The sequence below is a fragment of the Podospora pseudoanserina genome, chromosome 4, assembly GCF_035222485.1.
Source record: "Podospora pseudoanserina strain CBS 124.78 chromosome 4, whole genome shotgun sequence".
Classification (NCBI taxonomy): Eukaryota; Fungi; Ascomycota; class Sordariomycetes; order Sordariales; family Podosporaceae; genus Podospora; species Podospora pseudoanserina.
This window is the reverse complement of record NC_085923.1, coordinates 315,944-333,453: the sequence shown is the minus strand read 5'-3', so window position 1 is coordinate 333,453 and position 17,510 is coordinate 315,944. Positions and strand designations below refer to the sequence as shown.

The window sequence follows — 17,510 nt, the reverse complement described above, 5'->3', positions numbered from 1 at the left end:
AATAAGAGGAGGCCGAGGCTGGTAAGGACACAAGTCTCTTCTAGCGGTACCCGCCATCATCCCCATCATCATGCTGCTATTCCAAACAAAAAAAGTTGTCGTGTTGTCCTCCGGAGTGGTGTTCCGAATTTCCAGATTTGATGAAGTTCCGACAGGGTTGATTGGGGAAAGGTGGGGGAGATGCGGGGAGAGTCAGGGTGCCCTGCCGAGATCTCCGCAGCGTTGTGCTTCTTGGCGGCAGGCCCTCTCGATCCCATCCATCGTCAGCGTTACACTGGCCTTCTCACGACCCACCACTACCTACTCCAAGAAAAAGTCACCACGGTTCTCTTCCATGGCAGCCTCCCCATCCATGATGCCATCACAGAATGCCTCACCCACAAATGAGAAGGTCTTCCTTCCATCTTCCTTGGCTGGCAGCTGCCTCACCACGAACGGGATCCTCCCACCGCAAAACACGACCACCACGTCTCCTACTTCCATATCAGGTGGGCCCATGCCCACGTAGCCCTTCGTCGTCAAGAATGGCTTCTTGTTACCACCACCAGATGCCATACACTGCCTGTACTTCGCCCCCAGCTCACCTTTCCTCATTCTTTCGTCCCAGTTGAACTCGTCCATGATACGTTGAGCTTCTGCCGGTTCAGCTGTTGTTGTTTTCATCCAAATGTCATATAACATCGCCTCGACGGCCTGTCGAAACTGCACATCGACCTTCAACTCTCGAGACGCTCGCACCCCCGTCGACCGATCATCCCACGTATCTGCAATGGGAACTCTCCAAATTGCTTCGAGCCGTCGTTCGTCGGAGCCATACGGGTTGTTGGGTCTAGAGATTGCCGCTTGAAGCAGAGCTTCGACCTGCCTCAGATACCCCATCAAGCGCGGCCCATCCCATCTGTTCACATCAGACCAGACTTTCTTGCCATCTCCCGGAGGCAGCATGTCAACAGTATCGACCCAAAACCCCCCCAACCCCAACACCCGTGTTGACCAAGATGCCACCACTTGAACCTCCAGATTCCCCTCCCCGCAAGCCGCAAAATAATGCGGATCAACCACCTCCTGCACCTGATAATACGACTTGACCGTATTCGTCTTCCAATCCGGCACCCAAGACGGCAGCCCTGGAACTACCTTTGGGAACCCCGAATAACACAACACATCCACCCGTTTCGAGTAATCATTCGTAATCATCCTCCTCGCCACATCAGTCAAAATCTCCACCGTCTTTTCCTCCCCCAACAAGTCCCCATAATCAGGCCTGATCCCCAACGCCTCTGCATCCACCGCCAGTCCCAGCAGCGAGTAGACCCTGTCCCTCCAAACTTTTGCATACGTCTCCCTGCCGACAAACATCTTTTTCAACAGCACAAAAAGCGTGTCGCCCTTTCCATCCCCAGTCTTGGTCTCATAACCCCTCCGACGCTTCCGACAGCTGAAGAAATCCGCCGTGGGATCGTCAAGAGAGGATAACTCCTCCACGGTGAGGGAATAAGGCGGGCGGACGAGGAGCAAGGTTGAGTAACTTAGTATCTGCCCCGCGAGCATCACCAAGTCGACATCGAGCTTTTGATCGCCGCAAACAAAGACGGTATCGGGGCAGAGGCAGAATTCTTGTGTCACCCATGCACGAGTGAACCAGGGCCTTTCAAACCAGGATTTAATGCTTCCGTCGCGGATCTGAGCAGCGAAATCGGGCGCGTGTTTTTGAAGCAGGGCTTGGTACTGCCGTGTCTCGGGGTCGGAGGGGTCGGTGTTGGACATGATGTCGTGGAGGAGGGGCCAGCCCTCTTTGGTGTAGTACCTTTCGATGCCCATGTCGCGCACTTCTTGGCCGACGGCGGCCCAGAGCTGCATGACAGAATCGGAGTTATGCGAAGCAGGACCGAGCCAGACTAGGACTTGGGATGCGGCGGAGTAGATTTTGCCCATGAGGGAGACTTGGGCAGACTTTTCGGCGGGGTTGGACTGGTCGATGCAGAGCTGGTCGATCCAGATTGTTATGGGGACGTCGGGGTCACGGAGGTGGAGGAGGGCGGTGTGGAGGGAGGAGGTTATTCGTAAGGAGAGGGTGGTGATTGTCCCGTTGGGGAGGGTGGAAATGACGTCGATGGAATGGGGAGTGGCGTCGGAGCCCCAGACGTAGGAGAGGGCTTTGAAGGGAGTGGTGGAGGGGTTGGTGAGGGGGGTGGTGAAGAGGCGGCATAGTAGGGGAGGTGGGGTATCTTTTGATGGCATGGTATTATTGCTTTTTGGAGAGTTCCCATGCTGGGGTTTGGAAGCGTTATCGGGGTGTTCTGCTGTTGACGGCCTCGAAGTAGAAGGTAATGATGCCGATGCGGGGTAGAGCTCGAGGAGGCGGAAGTCTGTCTCGGGCTTTTCGAGCTTGGAAGCGGTGTGGTAGTTGAAGGCCTGGAGGGTCTTGACGATGGTCTTGAGTTTTCGGACTTGCATTGTAGTCTTTCTTTTGAAGGGATTGGCGAAGCAAACAAAGCAGTCGTAGGTAAATGTGGGTGGTGATCTTTAATAGCAAATCGCAGTGTTGGCCAAGAGAAGGCTGCCTGAGCTGAATACCAAGGCTCGGCCGCGTGATTTGACGCGTTCATTGCCGCAAGGGTTCATCAATAGTTCTGCTTGGCGCGACCAAAGACATTCATCGAAATGTGACCCAGATGGTCCATCTGAACCCATGATGTGCCAACCCCTTTCTCATGTTTTGGAGTAGATAGAGCGTGCATTGTTGTTGTGCCAACGCCAACTTGCAAGTAAACAAAGTAGCGTGTGGATAAGGGGGTTCAGGGGCGTGGTGGGACCGTGGGTGGGGCCATCAAGGCGACACAAATGCAAGTGTTGGTGACTCTGATAAGGTCGATTTGTACGCATGTATAAATCTCCAATATTGTAGATGAATTATATCGTTCCCCGAGCACCATATTCAACTAATCCGAATCCGAATCAGACCAATAATCCGCCTCCGTGGTCTGTACTTGCTTCACCTGCCCTGGCGACGGCTCGCCAATCTCACCCACCGCTGGTTCTGCCTCCTCCTCCTGTTCTTCCGGCGCGTCAGGATCAAACTCTTCACCATCGTTCGCCGGTTTCCAGTCCTTCAGTTCGGGGAAAAACTCATTCTGATAGGTGTAACACTTGGCGCAAAGCCACAGCCGTCCGTTGGCGTACCCCGAGCCCCAGAGGGTCTGTCAATTGTGTTAGCTCTGGAGATTGGGAGAAATAGGATTCGAATCTGATGAACTTACATATAGACACAAGTCGCAGAAGCCATTTTGTCTTTTTGCCCTGCGGGAACGATGTGCCTGCGGGTCCCACACTTGGGGTTCTCCTTTGTCATCGAGATAGTGTCTCTGCTTTGGGGTAAGCAGTAGAATCACCTCTTGGGAGGCTCCATAGTAGCGAGCCAGCTTCAGCGCTGACCATCCCTCTTCATGGCATGTCCTGCCAGTTGTCCACAGGCTGGCGCCGTGATCAAGCAATAATCGGACAATCTCTTCTTGATTATCCGACTTCACACCCCAGTGTGAACACTGCCTCACCGCCCACATCAGTGGTGTCCATCCATCTCGATCGGTTTCGTTGATATACCGGCTCCCGGTCAGTGATAAGATTTTTTCGACAACATCTGGTCTGCCACTGGCGACCGCTGTGTGGAGGGTGGTTCGTCCGAGCTTGTCACAGGCATTGATATCAGCCCCTCTGGCCAACACTTTTGAAACATGCTCCAAACTCTGATACGTTGCAAAGTGGATGGGCCGGCAGCCGTTGAAGCCTGCTGTATTTATGTCGGAATCCACAGGGTCCTGGTCCAGGATATATTGCAACAGGTCTGCATCAGGTTGCATGCATGCTCCGTTGAGAACCGTGATGAAATACATCCCTCCCCGAACCGTCACGTCCGCCTTTGCCTCCTCAATCAAATAACGGACGACAGCTGTCTTCATCTCAAGCGTCACATCCTCTCCCTCTTGATGTTCAGTCATGGCTATGAGCAACGGTACACCACGGGAGTTATCAATCATGTTAGCATCTGCGCCATTTGCCACAAGAAACCTGATCATATCAAGGTTCATTCGCCAGCAAGCAATATGGAGCGGTCCTCCCCAAGTACTGCCGACGGTGTTGATTTTGGCCTTTGCCCTGACGAGGTATTTCGCAACCTCATACTCACGCCAGTAAATGGCATAATCGAGAACAGTATATCCTCCCTTGTTTCGGATTTCAAGGCTCGTCCCTCGTGTGACTAGAATTTTCGCTATACTGAGATGCGTGGTTGCCTCCAACATGAGTCGATGAAGAGCGGTGTGTTGAAAGAAGGACTCTTGGGCATTCAAATCAGGAGTATACTCGAGAAGGACCCTAACTGTGGCCTCGCTGTTTGCATGGCTAATCGCGAGGTGCAGAGCTGTCTCTTCCCTTGGCGACCTGGCTGTGATGTCGGCACCAGCATCTAGAAGAGCCCGCACGATTTCAGCGTTGCCTTTTCCAGCGGCCCCAAGAAGAGCTGTACAGTTCGAGTCCCATAAGTCTGGGAACTCGCATGTCAACTCGAGGTTGGCTCCACGTGAGATGAGGAGCTTGACAGACTCCAGGTGGTTGTTGTACGACGCAATGTATACTGCTGTGCCGTCTTTTGACATGGCGTCGATATCGGCACCGCTATCTAGAAGCACCTCTAGACACTCAGGATGATGATGCGCCCAGTGCAATGCCTTCCATGATGTTGCTGCTGGATGGGCCTCATTGGGGTTGGATCCCGCTTTCAAAAGATAACGGACCATTTTTGTATGACCCTTCGAGGCAGCACGGGACAGAGCTGTACTTCCAGCCCCGTGAAGCCCAATGTCGGCCCCCTTGGCCATGAGGAACTCGACGACTTCCAACAAGTTTGCCTCCGAAGCCCGTTCCAATGGAGTAGCAACGTCAGCTGAACCCGAAGCGTTGATATCGGCGCCGTGCTCAAGCAGAAGTTTGACCATATCCATATTCTTCCCAGTGTTTTTCGCGGTGGCCTGACACAGCGGGACCCATTTTCCTAATCCATTCACTCGAGCTCCGTGAGCCAGGAGAAGCTTTGCCCAAGCCAGCTTTCCGGTGACGGCTGCATAGCAAAGAGGAGTGTACTCATCTGTGGTGGCATCTGCATTGGCACCCCGTTCCAGCACCGCCGTAATGCACTGGAAGCTAGACTCGCAAGCAGCCATATAGAAAGCAGGATACGGAAAAGAGCCATCGGTCCGCGGTATCTCAGCCTCGACGCTGGCGATGTCTGCGCCACCGTCCAAGAGAGCTTTCGTGGCGTCAATGTTTCCAAGATTGATGGCCTTCTGCAGTGCTGTCTGGCCCTGTCCGTTGTGACCATCAATATCCGCGGCGCCATCTGCAACGAGAGCCCTGACTGCGTCCCCATATCCGGATCGGCATGCCATATGCAAAGGTGTGCGTGAAAGCCGGGTTTCATCTTGATAGTTCGCGTCTTCGCCATGTTGGAGAAGAGTCTTAATGGTGCCGAGCTGACCGGTTGCCACAGCACACAAAAGCTTGGAGGCTGGTGCTGTTGGACTTGTTGGGTCTCCGGATGGGCGACCTTGCATCAGTGACTCCAGAAGCCTCCCCTTCCCTGCCCAAGCTAGTCGAGCAAGGATGGAATGAGGGTACATATGCGATGTCGCCTGGTCCTTGTGTTTGTTCTTGGCGTACGCGAACAACACCTCTACTAGCTCATACTCAGCTGCGAGGGCTGCGGCCTCCATTGCCCCAACCACACCGTGCAACGTCAATGTCCATGGTCTGCTGAGCAGCAAATCCACAATGTTTTTGTGACCCATTCTGGAAGCCTCACATAAAGCGTCCTCTAGTTCTTGAAGGCTGGTAGGAAGGTCGGCATGTATGGGAAGCATGTTTTCGACCTGTGTTTCCAATCCTAAATGCGAGACTATAGGTAAGGCGGAAAGATATGAGCTATGGGGTTGCTGGTGCGGCGGCAACAGGTACCCATGAGCACTGAACCACGCTCTCAAAGCTTTCGAATCTCCAAGGAATGAAGTGAGGTCTTCGGGTGCCGAAGCCGATGAGTCTGCCGCCAGGTATCCCAAGCGGTAGTGTGTTGGCCAGAACGTGACAGCATAGGAGACAATGTCGTGTCGGCTAGTGAGCAAGACTCCCGAGGCCCTTGCCCCACCACACCTCTGAGACAATGCCTTGATCGTCTCAGGAAGACGCAAAAAGCGAAGACACGCCTTGGCAATTTCTTTGTGATCATCTGCTGTCGAGGCCGCCGCATACCATTGGGTCGTCTTTTCCAAAGTTGACAAAAGCTCCCGAACCCATGGCTGTGTGAAGTGAACTTCACCGTGGCGAGTCGTGAGAAGTGGTCCGAAGATCTTGGCGATGTACAACTCGATATTAAGACATCCCAAGTCAGCTCCCTGAAACTCGAGGGCCGATGCTAATTCAAGTGGTGTCAGAGGCCGGACCGCGTTCCGAACCCAGCAAAGAATGTCGCGAGCAACCGGCCGTAAAAATGTGGGCACAGCCTGCATTACCGCTCCCAACAGCACCCGCGGTGATGGGGGAGACAGTGCTGTCACCACTTCGGCCATTTCCGCCCTTGTATTCCACCGAGAAGCTTTCAGATTAAGCCAGTCCACAACCATTCTGAAAAGATCCTGGTCAGGCTGGCACGCTCCAAGCAGATCGCTGAGTTGAGGTGCATACGGCTCGAGCGCTGGACAGTGGTGACTGGCTGGGACCGGCGGTATTTTGATTCCGGGGCCCACCTGCGAGGAGGCGATATCCAAGGACAAGCTTTCGCAGCCGGCGGCAGCAAGCTGAGCTTGGACATGCTTAGGACTGGCAGTAGTAATCAAGACCTTGAAGTACAACTCGCATCGCGCTGCGATTGAGGCCAACTGGTTAAGAAACCAGTTGCACGAAGCTGGTTCGCACTCATCGAGTCTGTCGAGCACCCATGTCGTCCTTGCTGGCCTGTTGCAATCCAGTCGAAAGCTGTTGAGCAAAAAGAAGACATCTTTTTCCGTAAGAGCCTTGTCAAACAGCGGTGGTTCAAAGCTTGGAAACTGGGCGGAGGCTGGAAGGGTGCCGAACCGGGCAATAGTCTGAGCGAGGAATAAGTTCGCCATTGACTTGATGGTGTTTCTTTGACAATCGTGGCGGTCGAATCTGAAATACAGTGTTAGACCGCTTGTAAAACCTCCAGTCGACGCGTGTATTCGGGCTTGTTGGTAGGCATAAGACGCGGCGACTGAGACATTGGACGAGCCATGGATGTGCATGATTTTACATCCTTCGTGGTTCATCCACTCCTTGAAAACCGGGCTATCATCCAGCCATGAAAATGGCACATGGTCACTGTCGGCTGTTTTTACAGACATAATTGGGGTGGGTGACGGAGCCTGAACGACAACAGCACCGTTCAGCCAAGCTAGTGTGTGGGTTGGAGTCGGGGCTGACAGCAACACATGTCAGCACAGAAGTCGGTGGTGGGTGGTTGGGTGTAGATAACACACCGTTGATCACTCCAAGAATTCTCGATTCTAGAGTCTCGATAAGAGCGTCCCGCACGCTCACCTCCTGGACCGCATCAACTGACTGGGCGGAGAAGCGCAACTCCATGGGAATGCCAAAACTCGACGTGAAGATCTGATGAATCTAGAACTCTTCGTTAGCTGCGATTATCCAGAAACGAACACGGAAACTTTGAGTTGACTCACCCCATACGCGTCAGGAGCTTCTGAACAAACACTGATTAGTGTACTGTGGATGGTTGCTCTTGTTTGTAGGAATTCTTCAGAGATGGATGAGACAGTCTTCGCCAGCCGATTGATGTCCTCAACAGTTAGAGCTGTAGGCCGCTTGGCAAATAGAAAGCTGGCCAGCTTTGATTCTAGGTCTTGTTTGTTGTGCCATCTGTGCGGAGTACCAACGAAAGACTGCAAGAAGCGGGGGACGGAAGGTTAGTTCTGCATGTGCATAGCTTTTACACCGACGGAATATGGAAGAAACATGCCATTAGACGGGTAGAAGCACTGATATTTGCAAACTCAAGCGTGTGTCTGCTCGCTTGGATGATGGCCTGGAAATACTCGAGGTCAGAAGGTCGAGGTCAATAAGCAGGCAGCAAAATAATCAAGCACTGCACCTCTTTAATGATCAACCCCCCAAAGTCCAGGGCGAGAAAAATAAGTGGTCGAGGCTACTCTGGGTTTAGTGATAGTATCAAGTTGTCTTGTAGGTCCCGATGGACTCACGGGGTCCTGGTCTTTTCGTTGTTCGGCAACCTTCTGCAGCAGCATGATGGCCTCCTTCTGGATTGCGCCTCGACCACAGAGGCCTTGAACTGCGGAGGCGCCAGTGTCATATCTATGAAATAGAAGGCGGCCATAGCGTTTTTTGGCCGTCAACTGCTCCTTCAACCATGGTTCGGTTTCCGAACCAAGGTCCCATGTTTCGCTCGATGTGTTAAAGAATCCATGGACAGCTACTAGGCTAGATAAGATATCTGTCAGTGATGGTTGTGCCCAAGTCATGGCAGAGTGGACATACTCAAAGCTGGCATCCCCAGGTTCACCAGAAAAATGAATATCCAACGACATGATGAAAAGAGTATGGGATGGTGAAGACTGACGGTTCAAGACGAGCACTCCTCGGCTCTGGGGGCCCCTCTGTGCCTGCCAGAACCCCGCCGTCGTTCCTTCCCATCTGCAGTGGGTGGTGGAGTCGAAGGCGCGGGGTTTGGGAGTTTTAGGCAGCTGTGCCGCAAAATTGCATGATTGAATCTCAATCGCCATTGGTTAGCACATCTATCTGTACAGTGCGAGTTTGAGGAGGGAGGCCTGCAGGATTTCTGCTCAACCAAGAAGAACCAAGAAGTTCACGAAGACTGCTTCTCGACAAAATCACTCGCTTTAGGGGTCTTTTCGATCAAGCGATGCCGAGAAAGGAAAGGTGGCAGACTGGTAAGCAAAACCCCTCCCTCGTCGTCATAGAAGACTGGTTCGATAACCCTAGTTTCCCATAATCCTCTTCGAATGTTCATTTCCACCGCTCCGTCCCGCTACCTCGGATGAAAATATGGAAGACGAAGCGGCAGACTCGCTCTCTTGGAACATCGCACTTGCTCCCACTGGCGACAGTGGGAGTCAGTTTCACACTAAAAACGACCCCAACAAGCCTCTCCAACGGCAGAACTACGTTGAACGGAAGGGCGCCGTCGACGTCCGGTGCTCCTGTGCCGATGTAGTCCACGGTTTCCTGTCACCCGACAGCGATGTTCTTTGTACCCTGATAGTCCTCGACTTCCGTTTCGACTCTCGCAAACGCGCCCGACGCATTGCTTCCGTCCACATTGACCTCCGATTCAGCAGTTTGGATCCCAACAGTCCTTACCAGCCCGAGGTCAGGGCCATTTCCCCTGACGGAAACTTCACCGTTGCTCCAACAACCCAAACCGAGTCAAGCACGCTCTCGGGAAATCTGGGTATAAGCGCCACTCCTGGCCCTGCCCCAACCTTGAGCGCCGGTATCAGCATAGACAAGAGCATCACCAGGGATATGACCTACGCTGCAACCGTTGTCGGCGCCAAGTCTCTCCGGGGGCGCAATTTTGGCCAGCCAAACTCGGCTTCATGGACACTGCTGGAGAATCCTGCGACCGAGACCGGTGTTCCCGTCGCCATGCGGGCCGCTATCCTGCTTGAGAGGGAGGATGAAGAGCTTTTCCAATGCTCCGTCACCATCAAGGCGCGCGCTGACTGGCGTACAACATTGGAATCTGTGTTCGGCTCTACACCACCTGACGATCCGGTCCTATTCGATCCGACAATCGAGTCCAAGAGAACCCACTATGATGAGATGAACCTTGCGGAAGCTTTCAAGCAGCTATCGACTGTTCCCAACGTCACTTTCAGAAAAGGGCTACCTGAACAAAGGTGAGGAGGCACCCAGCGGCGAAGCCGTCGTAGGGTTGCATTGGGGACTGGGACTGTATCGGCACTGTGTTCACTATGGAAAGGCGCGTTACTAGTGCTCACTCAGGGTGGGTGTGAGTGGGGTGGGACGCCAGTCGTATCAGGACTTCCAATGATGAGGCTGGAAGCTGGGCTGCAGGAGGAGATGCGGACTGGAGGCACCCCGCTCCTCTGTGACTGAGGGGGCACCTGTGCAGACAGCTTCACTCAATCTATCATCTTTCACCTCTGTATACGTTACGGACCATCATGATGACTCTAACCACCCAAGACCCTCCACCTGCCCAGAGTGTTGAAGTTGACGACAGCGACGAGGAGTACGACGACGGACCGGCCCACAACCCCTTCCATTCATTTGCGATCATTCAAAAAGACCCAACAAAAGAAGCGTTTGACCAGATTCTCGCTGATGCTGAATCCAATAAGCTGAGATTGGGCGACAAAGCGGGCAGAGAAGCCTTCAAGCAGAAGTATCAGCAGTACTTTGAAGGGCGTGTTGCACCGGAAAATCAAACACTCCTCCACCTTGTTGCCAACAGAGTGGGCCACAGAGCCCTCACCCTGCTTCTTATCAAGAACAGCCCACAGCTTCTCTCCGTGGCCGACGACAATGGCAAAACACCTCTCTGGATTGCCATCACCAGGAAAAACGAAATTGTCTTGCGCGCCATCGTGGAAAAGTTCAGCGGAGATTTGGACAGCCTGCTAGCTAGAACATGCGACCACGGCAGAAACAGCATCCATGCTGCCATAATCCAGAATCTCCCCGAACAACATACTTTGAATCTTATACAGAGAGCCTCCAAGGGCACTCTTTGCGCCGGAGACTATGATGGCCTGACTCCCTTGCATCTTGCCATTCAGTACGACCGCTGTTCTGCTAGCCAGCAGCGGATTGTTGAGGCTTTGCTGCAGAGAGCAGATGAATGCTTGGACCAGTTCACTATCAATCCCTCACAACTGTCTGTCTACGAATATCACTATTATACACGGGCGGATGCTGAACGAAAAACGGGCTTGCTGGCGGGCCAGGCTGGTGAGCCGAATGGGACCTCTCAATCTTCAAATCAGAACCGGGGAAAATCTCCGTCTGGTCGAGGCGGTCATCTTCCAGATAACGTACCTCACTTGCACAATGTGGAAAATTCTCGGGGCCGCACGACAAACCATGCCCCCGGCAAGAAGGGGGGCGATGTTGAACCTCAGCGAGGACGAGAGGCGATCCGTGAACAGTCCAATGCCCCATCAACAAGAAATATGGACCCACCTCCGCCGGGACCTGTCAATGGAGTTAAACGTGATGTGAACAGGGAGTGGGCAGACAGGATCATCCAGGGTATCAAACTGCATTACCTTCGGTCCACGTTCCAGACACCAGATCGTCCTCAACCGCGAGATCAGAGCCAGGCACTGCGATTTCTCCACGGGTCCAACATCCAGGGTACGTATAAGTGTATCAGAGCCCTCACGACAGTACGGTGTTGTCACTGATGCTCCACCAGATTGGAACTTGTATTTTGATTACTCCAAAGCAGCTTCACCAGTCACCCGCAAGAACTTTGAACAGAGCTTCGCTCATATGCGTTTTGACAGCGTCCTAAGATATGTCGCCTTCAACAAGATCGAGCTGGACAGCCCCGGAAACAACACCAGCAAACTCCACGCCAAACGTCTTGCACAGCAGCCAAAGCCTGGCCGCGGCCGGGTGGACCTCGTCTTCTTTTTCAACTGGCTTCGGGAGAAGTCTGTCAAGCATATCCTCAAGGTCGTGGTCGACGATTGGCCCGAAAGACCTCACAGTGACAAGGCCATAGAAGACTCCCTGAAGCACTTTGAGATTGAGAGTCTCGAGTGGCGGAAATCGGACATCTGTCCCGAAACACTTTTTGTCGCCTGTCAACATGTCCGCCATCTGCACTTGTGGTGGAGTGGAAACAGGGCTGTCCTGCGGGCATGGAGCGAACCGGATGGGTTGGTGAGGCTTGAGAAACTCAAGACTATCCACTTGTTGTGGAATTCCGCGGAAGTCCTAGAGCCAGCTGACCGCATCCAATCTTACGTGGAGGACTTCAAGCGCCGGTTACGAAAAGCCGTCCGGAATTATGAGCTGGAGAAGCAAGGTATAACTACTGCTGCTCGACCGCAGAATGACAAGGCTGTTCCCGTTCCTGGGATTCGCCGGACTGTTACCGGAGACCGTCCCGCCATGGATGGGCCTGTTCGGACAATCACTGTTGAGACCATCGAGGAGAACTTTTCGCGGGGGGACAGTGGCTCATCTTCCGGCACCCGCGCTAAGCCCATGCGTGTAGCAAACCAGAGGAATCTGTCTGCCCACAAGTGGCTCAACTGCATGGACGCCTTTGCCGATGGGATCCAAGGTGTCGAGGTGCCTCCAACTCAGAACAAACTACTGCTAAAAGACATCACTGTTGCTCTGATTGATGATGGAGTTAATATCGATACTTCCTCTATCGGGGGTAAAGTCATTGGTGGAGCGACCTTTGACCCTGGCGAACCTGATGAGAACGGCCCAAGCCCCTATTTTATCTCTGCCAGCGGCCACGGCACCGTCATGGCGGATATGATTTGCCGGGTTTGTCCAACCGCCAAACTCTACGTCTTCAAGCTGGAAACACACCTCTCCCCGGACTCCCTAGTCGATGGGCAGACTCACAACCAGATCGTAGCCAGAAGCGCCACCCAGGTATGCCACCCCCCGTATGCGCTCCCTCTTCTTTCCGCTGAAATCCTAACCCCCGTGCAGTCCGTCGACGCCGCCGTCGCCCGCGGGGTAGACATAATCTCCATTTCCTGGACTGTGAAAAAGCCCAAAGAACGCGAGCGCGACGCCGACCTCAAAGACCTCGGAGATGCCATCAAGCGCGCTCTCGACGCCGGCATCCTCGTCTTCTGCGCGGCAGGCGACGCAGGGAACTTCTCTGACGAGGAGTACCCTTACGAGTTTGATCGTAGCCGCATCATTAGAATTGGTGCCGCTACCGACGATGGCAGACCCTGGGAGAGGTCGGGTGACACCCACAATTTGAATTTTATCTTTCCGGGGTGTTCGGTTGTTTTACGGCATGAGACGATTAATAGTAGTATACTGAGTCATTTCCAGGAGAACACGGGGAGCTCGGTTGCTACGGCTTTGGCGGCGGGGTTGGCGGCGCTGGTGTTGCATGTTGTTAGGTTGGCTGCGATATTTGGGGAGAATGAGAGGGAGAGGGTGAAGAGTGGTAGTGGGGGTACGGCGGTGAATGGGGTTGGGTCAGGGGCGGCAGGGCCGGTGGTGGAGGCGGGGAGATTGGCGAGTTTGAAGGATCATAGAAACATGAAGTTGGTTTTTCAGAAGATGGGGGTGGATAGGGAGATTGGGAAGTTTATTGAGGTGTGGGAGTATTTTGAGGGGCCGACGGAGGGGTTGAGGATGGGGGGGAAGGCGCCAGAGGTGGTGACGGGATTGGCAGTGAGGTTTGTTTCTTCGATGAAGCTTTGATGGGCGCGCTTTTGAAGATCTACATGATGGGCTGTGAAGATAACTGCAGCAACAAACCAGCAGATGTGATACATACTGTTGAGGCGGTCAGGGGAGCGCATGAGTTCGCCAGGTTCATCAGCGCTCACCATAACCATACCAGCGTCACTATAATCAGAATATCCAGCTTATCTGACTCCCTGGGAAGTCTTCAACCGCCAAACCTCTGTATTACCAACATCTCAGCCCCTCGTTGACGTCTCCTGTGTTAAGAGACACGAGGGCAATGATGCTTCGCCGTCAGAGGTACTCAAGGCTGTCCGTTTCGCCCCGGTCAAGCCTGAAAGCTTAGAAGTGCTCAGTTTGGAGTTGCTTGAAGCCCTGTACTGGAACTTTCCGAAATAAACCAGCTGGGGTACCTCGACCACGACCCCTCCTGACAACCTCATCGCGTCCTTTGGCTTGATACAAATTCCTTGGCTATATTGCACAATAAAGGCAGGACAGGCAGGACAGATCATGTTGTGCTTTTGTGAGGAACAGTAGGGCCATCTCAGGCGAAGATTTCACCAAAAAACCGTGGAAATGCTTACACTTGGCAGCACACTTTGGGATTACCAACGATGTCAGACTGATGTTTAACCAACCCAGCTTCAACCAGGAAATCATTGAGAATCGGGCACCTCCTTGGTGGGCAACAGCCAACGAACCCGACCCTGATCTCAAGGGATGCCATGGCTCCAACCCCAGGCCGCTAAAGCTTGCTGCAAAGAGAGGGCATGAAGCTATCGTGCGGATACTTCTGGAAAAGGGTGCAGAGGCTAAAAGAAAAGATGGCTCGGGACATACTGCATTACACCACGCTGCGAGAAAAGGACATCTTGAGGTAGCCCGGGCACTGTTAGACTGCCATCCAGGCTGTGCCACCATCAATGCTTTGACCGAGGAGCTATATAGCCAAACTTGGAACATGCCGCCTGACCCGTACCTACATGCCTCTCGCTCACTATTGCATAGATGGTCGGAGGATGTAAAGCCATTGTATGAGTATCAAGGTCAAAGCACAACAAAACGGACGGCTCTTCACCTAGCGATTGAAGGACGGTATGAAGCCTTAGCAACACTACTTCTGCTACGCAGAGCGAGCACAGGGCAGCAACGAACTGCCCAAACCCATATCCACAACTGTTTCATCAAATACGGAAGCGACATGAGGAACAAGATGAGCATGAGACCAAGGACAGGGTGGATGGTGGGTAACAAGCACCCCCCGTCATATAGAGTATCCCACGCGACAACGTTGGAACTGGCAAGATATTATGGATTGAAAAAGGCGGTGTTCGTGCTGGAGCAGGGCCACACTGATGAGGACGGGATAACCCATGGGCCAGTGAGCGCCTGAATCCTGATGTGTTGGTAGATGAGTGGCAGAGACAAAGTCAGCAAGGAAAGATGCGGCGATTGCAGCGTGGGTGGCGGCCAGCGATCAGATAAGAGCTGGATGCTACTTCACCTTCAATGACAAAGGATATCTCTGGGTACCTTGCCTAACTGAACGTGCATACATCGCGTATTTAAGTTGTACCGGAGTGGAAGTTATGCTGGTTAGTGTAGATAGGTAGGTAGGTTTTAATCGGCATGAAATGACCTTTCTATCTGGGTAACCACAGGTCATTGTAAATACAATCCATCATGTTTTGGGCTTTTCGGACCGTAATAAGGGTGTAACCGGCCCCCTGAGGGTTGCGTCATCTTTACGACGACTTTCTTGAATGAAAGAAGGACAGACCTATGTGTTGATGGAGCTGAGATAGGTGTCTAAGGTAGATAATATGAGATACTTAGCTAATATAGTGCACGAGGAAACTCAAAAGCCTGCTAGCGGGTTGGCTTGCCCTTGGTGGATGCTTTTACAGCCGATGTTCTGTGCTAAGGTTTGACGGCGTGATTACATCTTTTTGCAAGGACACTCTGTTCGACGTGGGGGCAGCTTTATTTATGGAAACTGTCATTGGTCTAGTATAAATATGCTACCCAAAGCTTGTATTTGTTCGTCATTAATGTCTTGGTAAATAGGTGGAGGGCAGACGTGGGATGTGTAGACTGTCCCCCGCCGTCCTTATCAAGAGGTGACGACGGTTCAATATATTTGCAAGAAAATTCCGTCTTGGTTCTCTTGGTGCGCATAGGTGCAACGCCGTTCTCACCCTGGAGTGTTGGCGTGGTGATTAATGGTGATGATGGCGTCGTCTTGGGCTCTCGATCAAGCAGCCCAATTCCTCCAACCAGCATCATCACCACCACCAACAGTGCATCCCGCACCCATCATCAATATATCCGGAACATCAACGCGAATCTGTGTGGGGCAGAAGCCTTGGTAGCTACAGCAAACAGCAAGATTCTTCAGGTTTCCAACCACGGAGGAAAATTCCGAGCGTATCACGGGGATGAAAAGGGGGCGGTCTATATGTACGTACATACAAGCCGTCCACGCCACCCTTGGTTACCACGAACGGGCCGACTGACCATGCGGAAGGCTGCCTCCACATCTACCCCAGGTTTTCTTTTGCACCTGGACCGGGTTTTGGGTGTGCCGCTTGGACGGTGCCAAGGCGATCGAGTTCGCTTCCGTCGTGGAGGATACCTCCGTTTCCTATTTGAGCAGTTGCGAGAATCGGTTCCCGGAATACTGAGCCGCTAGACTGCCCCGCGGACAACGCAACGAAATTACACACTTGACACACCTCGATGCGAGGCCAGACCGGAATGACATCGGACGAGATGTATAAAAGAAGAGTTGACTCCCGAGGGGTCAAGAAAGTACTGTCTTGCCTCTGCAACCTACAAGCGCCACCGCCTGTTCTTGTCATTTGCTTGTTTCTTTCTGAGCATCTCCCAAAGCTTGTTTGTTCGGTTTCAGTCATCCCCAAGATTCTCCACACATACACAATGAAGGCCTTCACTCTCGTCTCCTTGGCTGCGTCCGTCAGCGCCCACTCCATCTTCCAAAAGGTGTCGGTCAACGGCGTCGACCAAGGCCAGCTCAAGGGCGTCCGCGCTCCTTACAGCAACTTCCCCATCGAGAACGTCAACCACCCCGACTTTGCCTGCAACACCAACATCCAGCTGCGGGATAACACCGTGATCAAGGTCCCAGCCGGCGCCAGAGTCGGTGCCTGGTGGGGGCATGAGATTGGTGGTGCCGCCGGGCCCAACGACCCGGATCACCCCATCGCCGCCTCCCACAAGGGTCCCATCCAGGTCTACCTCGCCAAGGTCAACAATGCTGCCAACGCCGGCACGTCCGGCCTCCAGTGGTTCAAGGTCGCCGAGCAAGGCCTCAACAACGGCGTCTGGGCTGTCGACAACATGATCTCCAACGGCGGCTGGCATTACTTCGACATGCCCAGCTGCGTCGCCCCCGGCCACTACCTCATGCGCGTCGAGCTGCTCGCCCTTCACTCCGCCAGCGTCCGCGGTGCCGCCCAGTTCTACATGGAGTGCGCCCAGATCGAGATTACTGGGTCTGGCACCAACACCGGCTCCAACTTTGTCAGCTTCCCCGGTGCTTACACCGCGGACCACCCCGGCATCTTGGTCTCCATCTATGACCTCCAGGGCCGCCCTACCAACGGCGGCCGTCCTTACACTATCCCCGGCCCTGCTCCTCTCACCTGCTCCGGTGGCTCCAACCCCAACCCCCAGCCTCAGCCGACTTCTGCTGCTCCTAACCCCCAGCCTACTGGTGGGAACGGTGGTGGTGCCGGTGCTCCTCTTTATGGCCAGTGCGGTGGTCAGGGGTATACCGGCCCTACCACCTGTGCTCAGGGTACTTGCGTGGCTTCCAACCAGTGGTACAGTATGTTGTCCCCCTTATCCTTCTTTGCCTCACACATGCTGACGTGTCTTTCCTCCAGGCCAGTGCCTCCCATAAATGTCTCAATGCGACTAGGAAAAGGGCACGATCATGAGCGACGTCGGATTAATACCAACATCTTATTTTCACCTGTATATACTTTAGCATT

General features: G+C 53.4%; 7 protein-coding genes across 7 annotated transcripts; 3 read left to right on the top strand and 4 right to left on the bottom strand.

Annotated features, from left to right (window-relative positions):
• Positions 1 to 300: 300 nt before the first annotated feature.
• QC764_0060970 (uncharacterized protein) lies at positions 301 to 2,457 on the bottom strand (the record flags this gene model as incomplete). The annotated part of the gene is made up of 1 exon (XM_062940511.1): positions 301 to 2,457. The coding sequence occupies one exon, from the start codon at positions 2,455 to 2,457 to the stop codon at positions 301 to 303; it is 2,157 nt and encodes a 718-aa protein (XP_062799964.1).
• A 485-nt stretch (positions 2,458 to 2,942) lies between these two features.
• QC764_401040 (uncharacterized protein) lies at positions 2,943 to 8,630 on the bottom strand (the record flags this gene model as incomplete). Its single annotated transcript, XM_062946374.1, has 8 exons — positions 2,943 to 3,200; positions 3,261 to 7,483; positions 7,545 to 7,686; positions 7,749 to 7,967; positions 8,045 to 8,110; positions 8,177 to 8,230; positions 8,286 to 8,523; positions 8,581 to 8,630. The coding sequence occupies 8 exons, from the start codon at positions 8,628 to 8,630 to the stop codon at positions 2,943 to 2,945; spliced, it is 5,250 nt and encodes a 1,749-aa protein (XP_062799963.1).
• Positions 8,631 to 8,665: 35 nt separating this feature from the next.
• Positions 8,666 to 9,073, bottom strand: QC764_0060950 (uncharacterized protein; the record flags this gene model as incomplete). Its single annotated transcript, XM_062940510.1, has 2 exons — positions 8,666 to 8,786; positions 8,913 to 9,073. The coding sequence occupies 2 exons, from the start codon at positions 9,071 to 9,073 to the stop codon at positions 8,666 to 8,668; spliced, it is 282 nt and encodes a 93-aa protein (XP_062799962.1).
• A 35-nt stretch (positions 9,074 to 9,108) lies between these two features.
• Positions 9,109 to 9,969, top strand: QC764_0060940 (uncharacterized protein; the record flags this gene model as incomplete). The annotated part of the gene is made up of 1 exon (XM_062940509.1): positions 9,109 to 9,969. The coding sequence occupies one exon, from the start codon at positions 9,109 to 9,111 to the stop codon at positions 9,967 to 9,969; it is 861 nt and encodes a 286-aa protein (XP_062799961.1).
• On the bottom strand, positions 9,292 to 9,977 carry QC764_401035 (uncharacterized protein; the record flags this gene model as incomplete). The annotated part of the gene is made up of 2 exons (XM_062946373.1): positions 9,598 to 9,977; positions 9,292 to 9,448 (listed from the first exon to the last, which is right to left on the bottom strand). Exons 1-2 carry the CDS (start codon positions 9,771 to 9,773, stop codon positions 9,292 to 9,294), a joined length of 333 nt encoding a protein of 110 aa, XP_062799960.1. The 5' UTR covers positions 9,774 to 9,977.
• Positions 9,978 to 10,253: 276 nt separating this feature from the next.
• Positions 10,254 to 13,506, top strand: QC764_401030 (uncharacterized protein; the record flags this gene model as incomplete). The annotated part of the gene is made up of 3 exons (XM_062946372.1): positions 10,254 to 11,445; positions 11,507 to 12,711; positions 12,772 to 13,506. The coding sequence occupies 3 exons, from the start codon at positions 10,254 to 10,256 to the stop codon at positions 13,504 to 13,506; spliced, it is 3,132 nt and encodes a 1,043-aa protein (XP_062799959.1).
• Positions 13,507 to 16,434: 2,928 nt separating this feature from the next.
• QC764_401020 (uncharacterized protein) lies at positions 16,435 to 17,491 on the top strand (the record flags this gene model as incomplete). Its single annotated transcript, XM_062946371.1, has 2 exons — positions 16,435 to 17,344; positions 17,403 to 17,491. 2 exons carry the CDS (start codon positions 16,435 to 16,437, stop codon positions 17,417 to 17,419), a joined length of 927 nt encoding a protein of 308 aa, XP_062799958.1. The 3' UTR covers positions 17,420 to 17,491.
• Between the last annotated feature and the right edge of the window lie 19 nt (positions 17,492 to 17,510).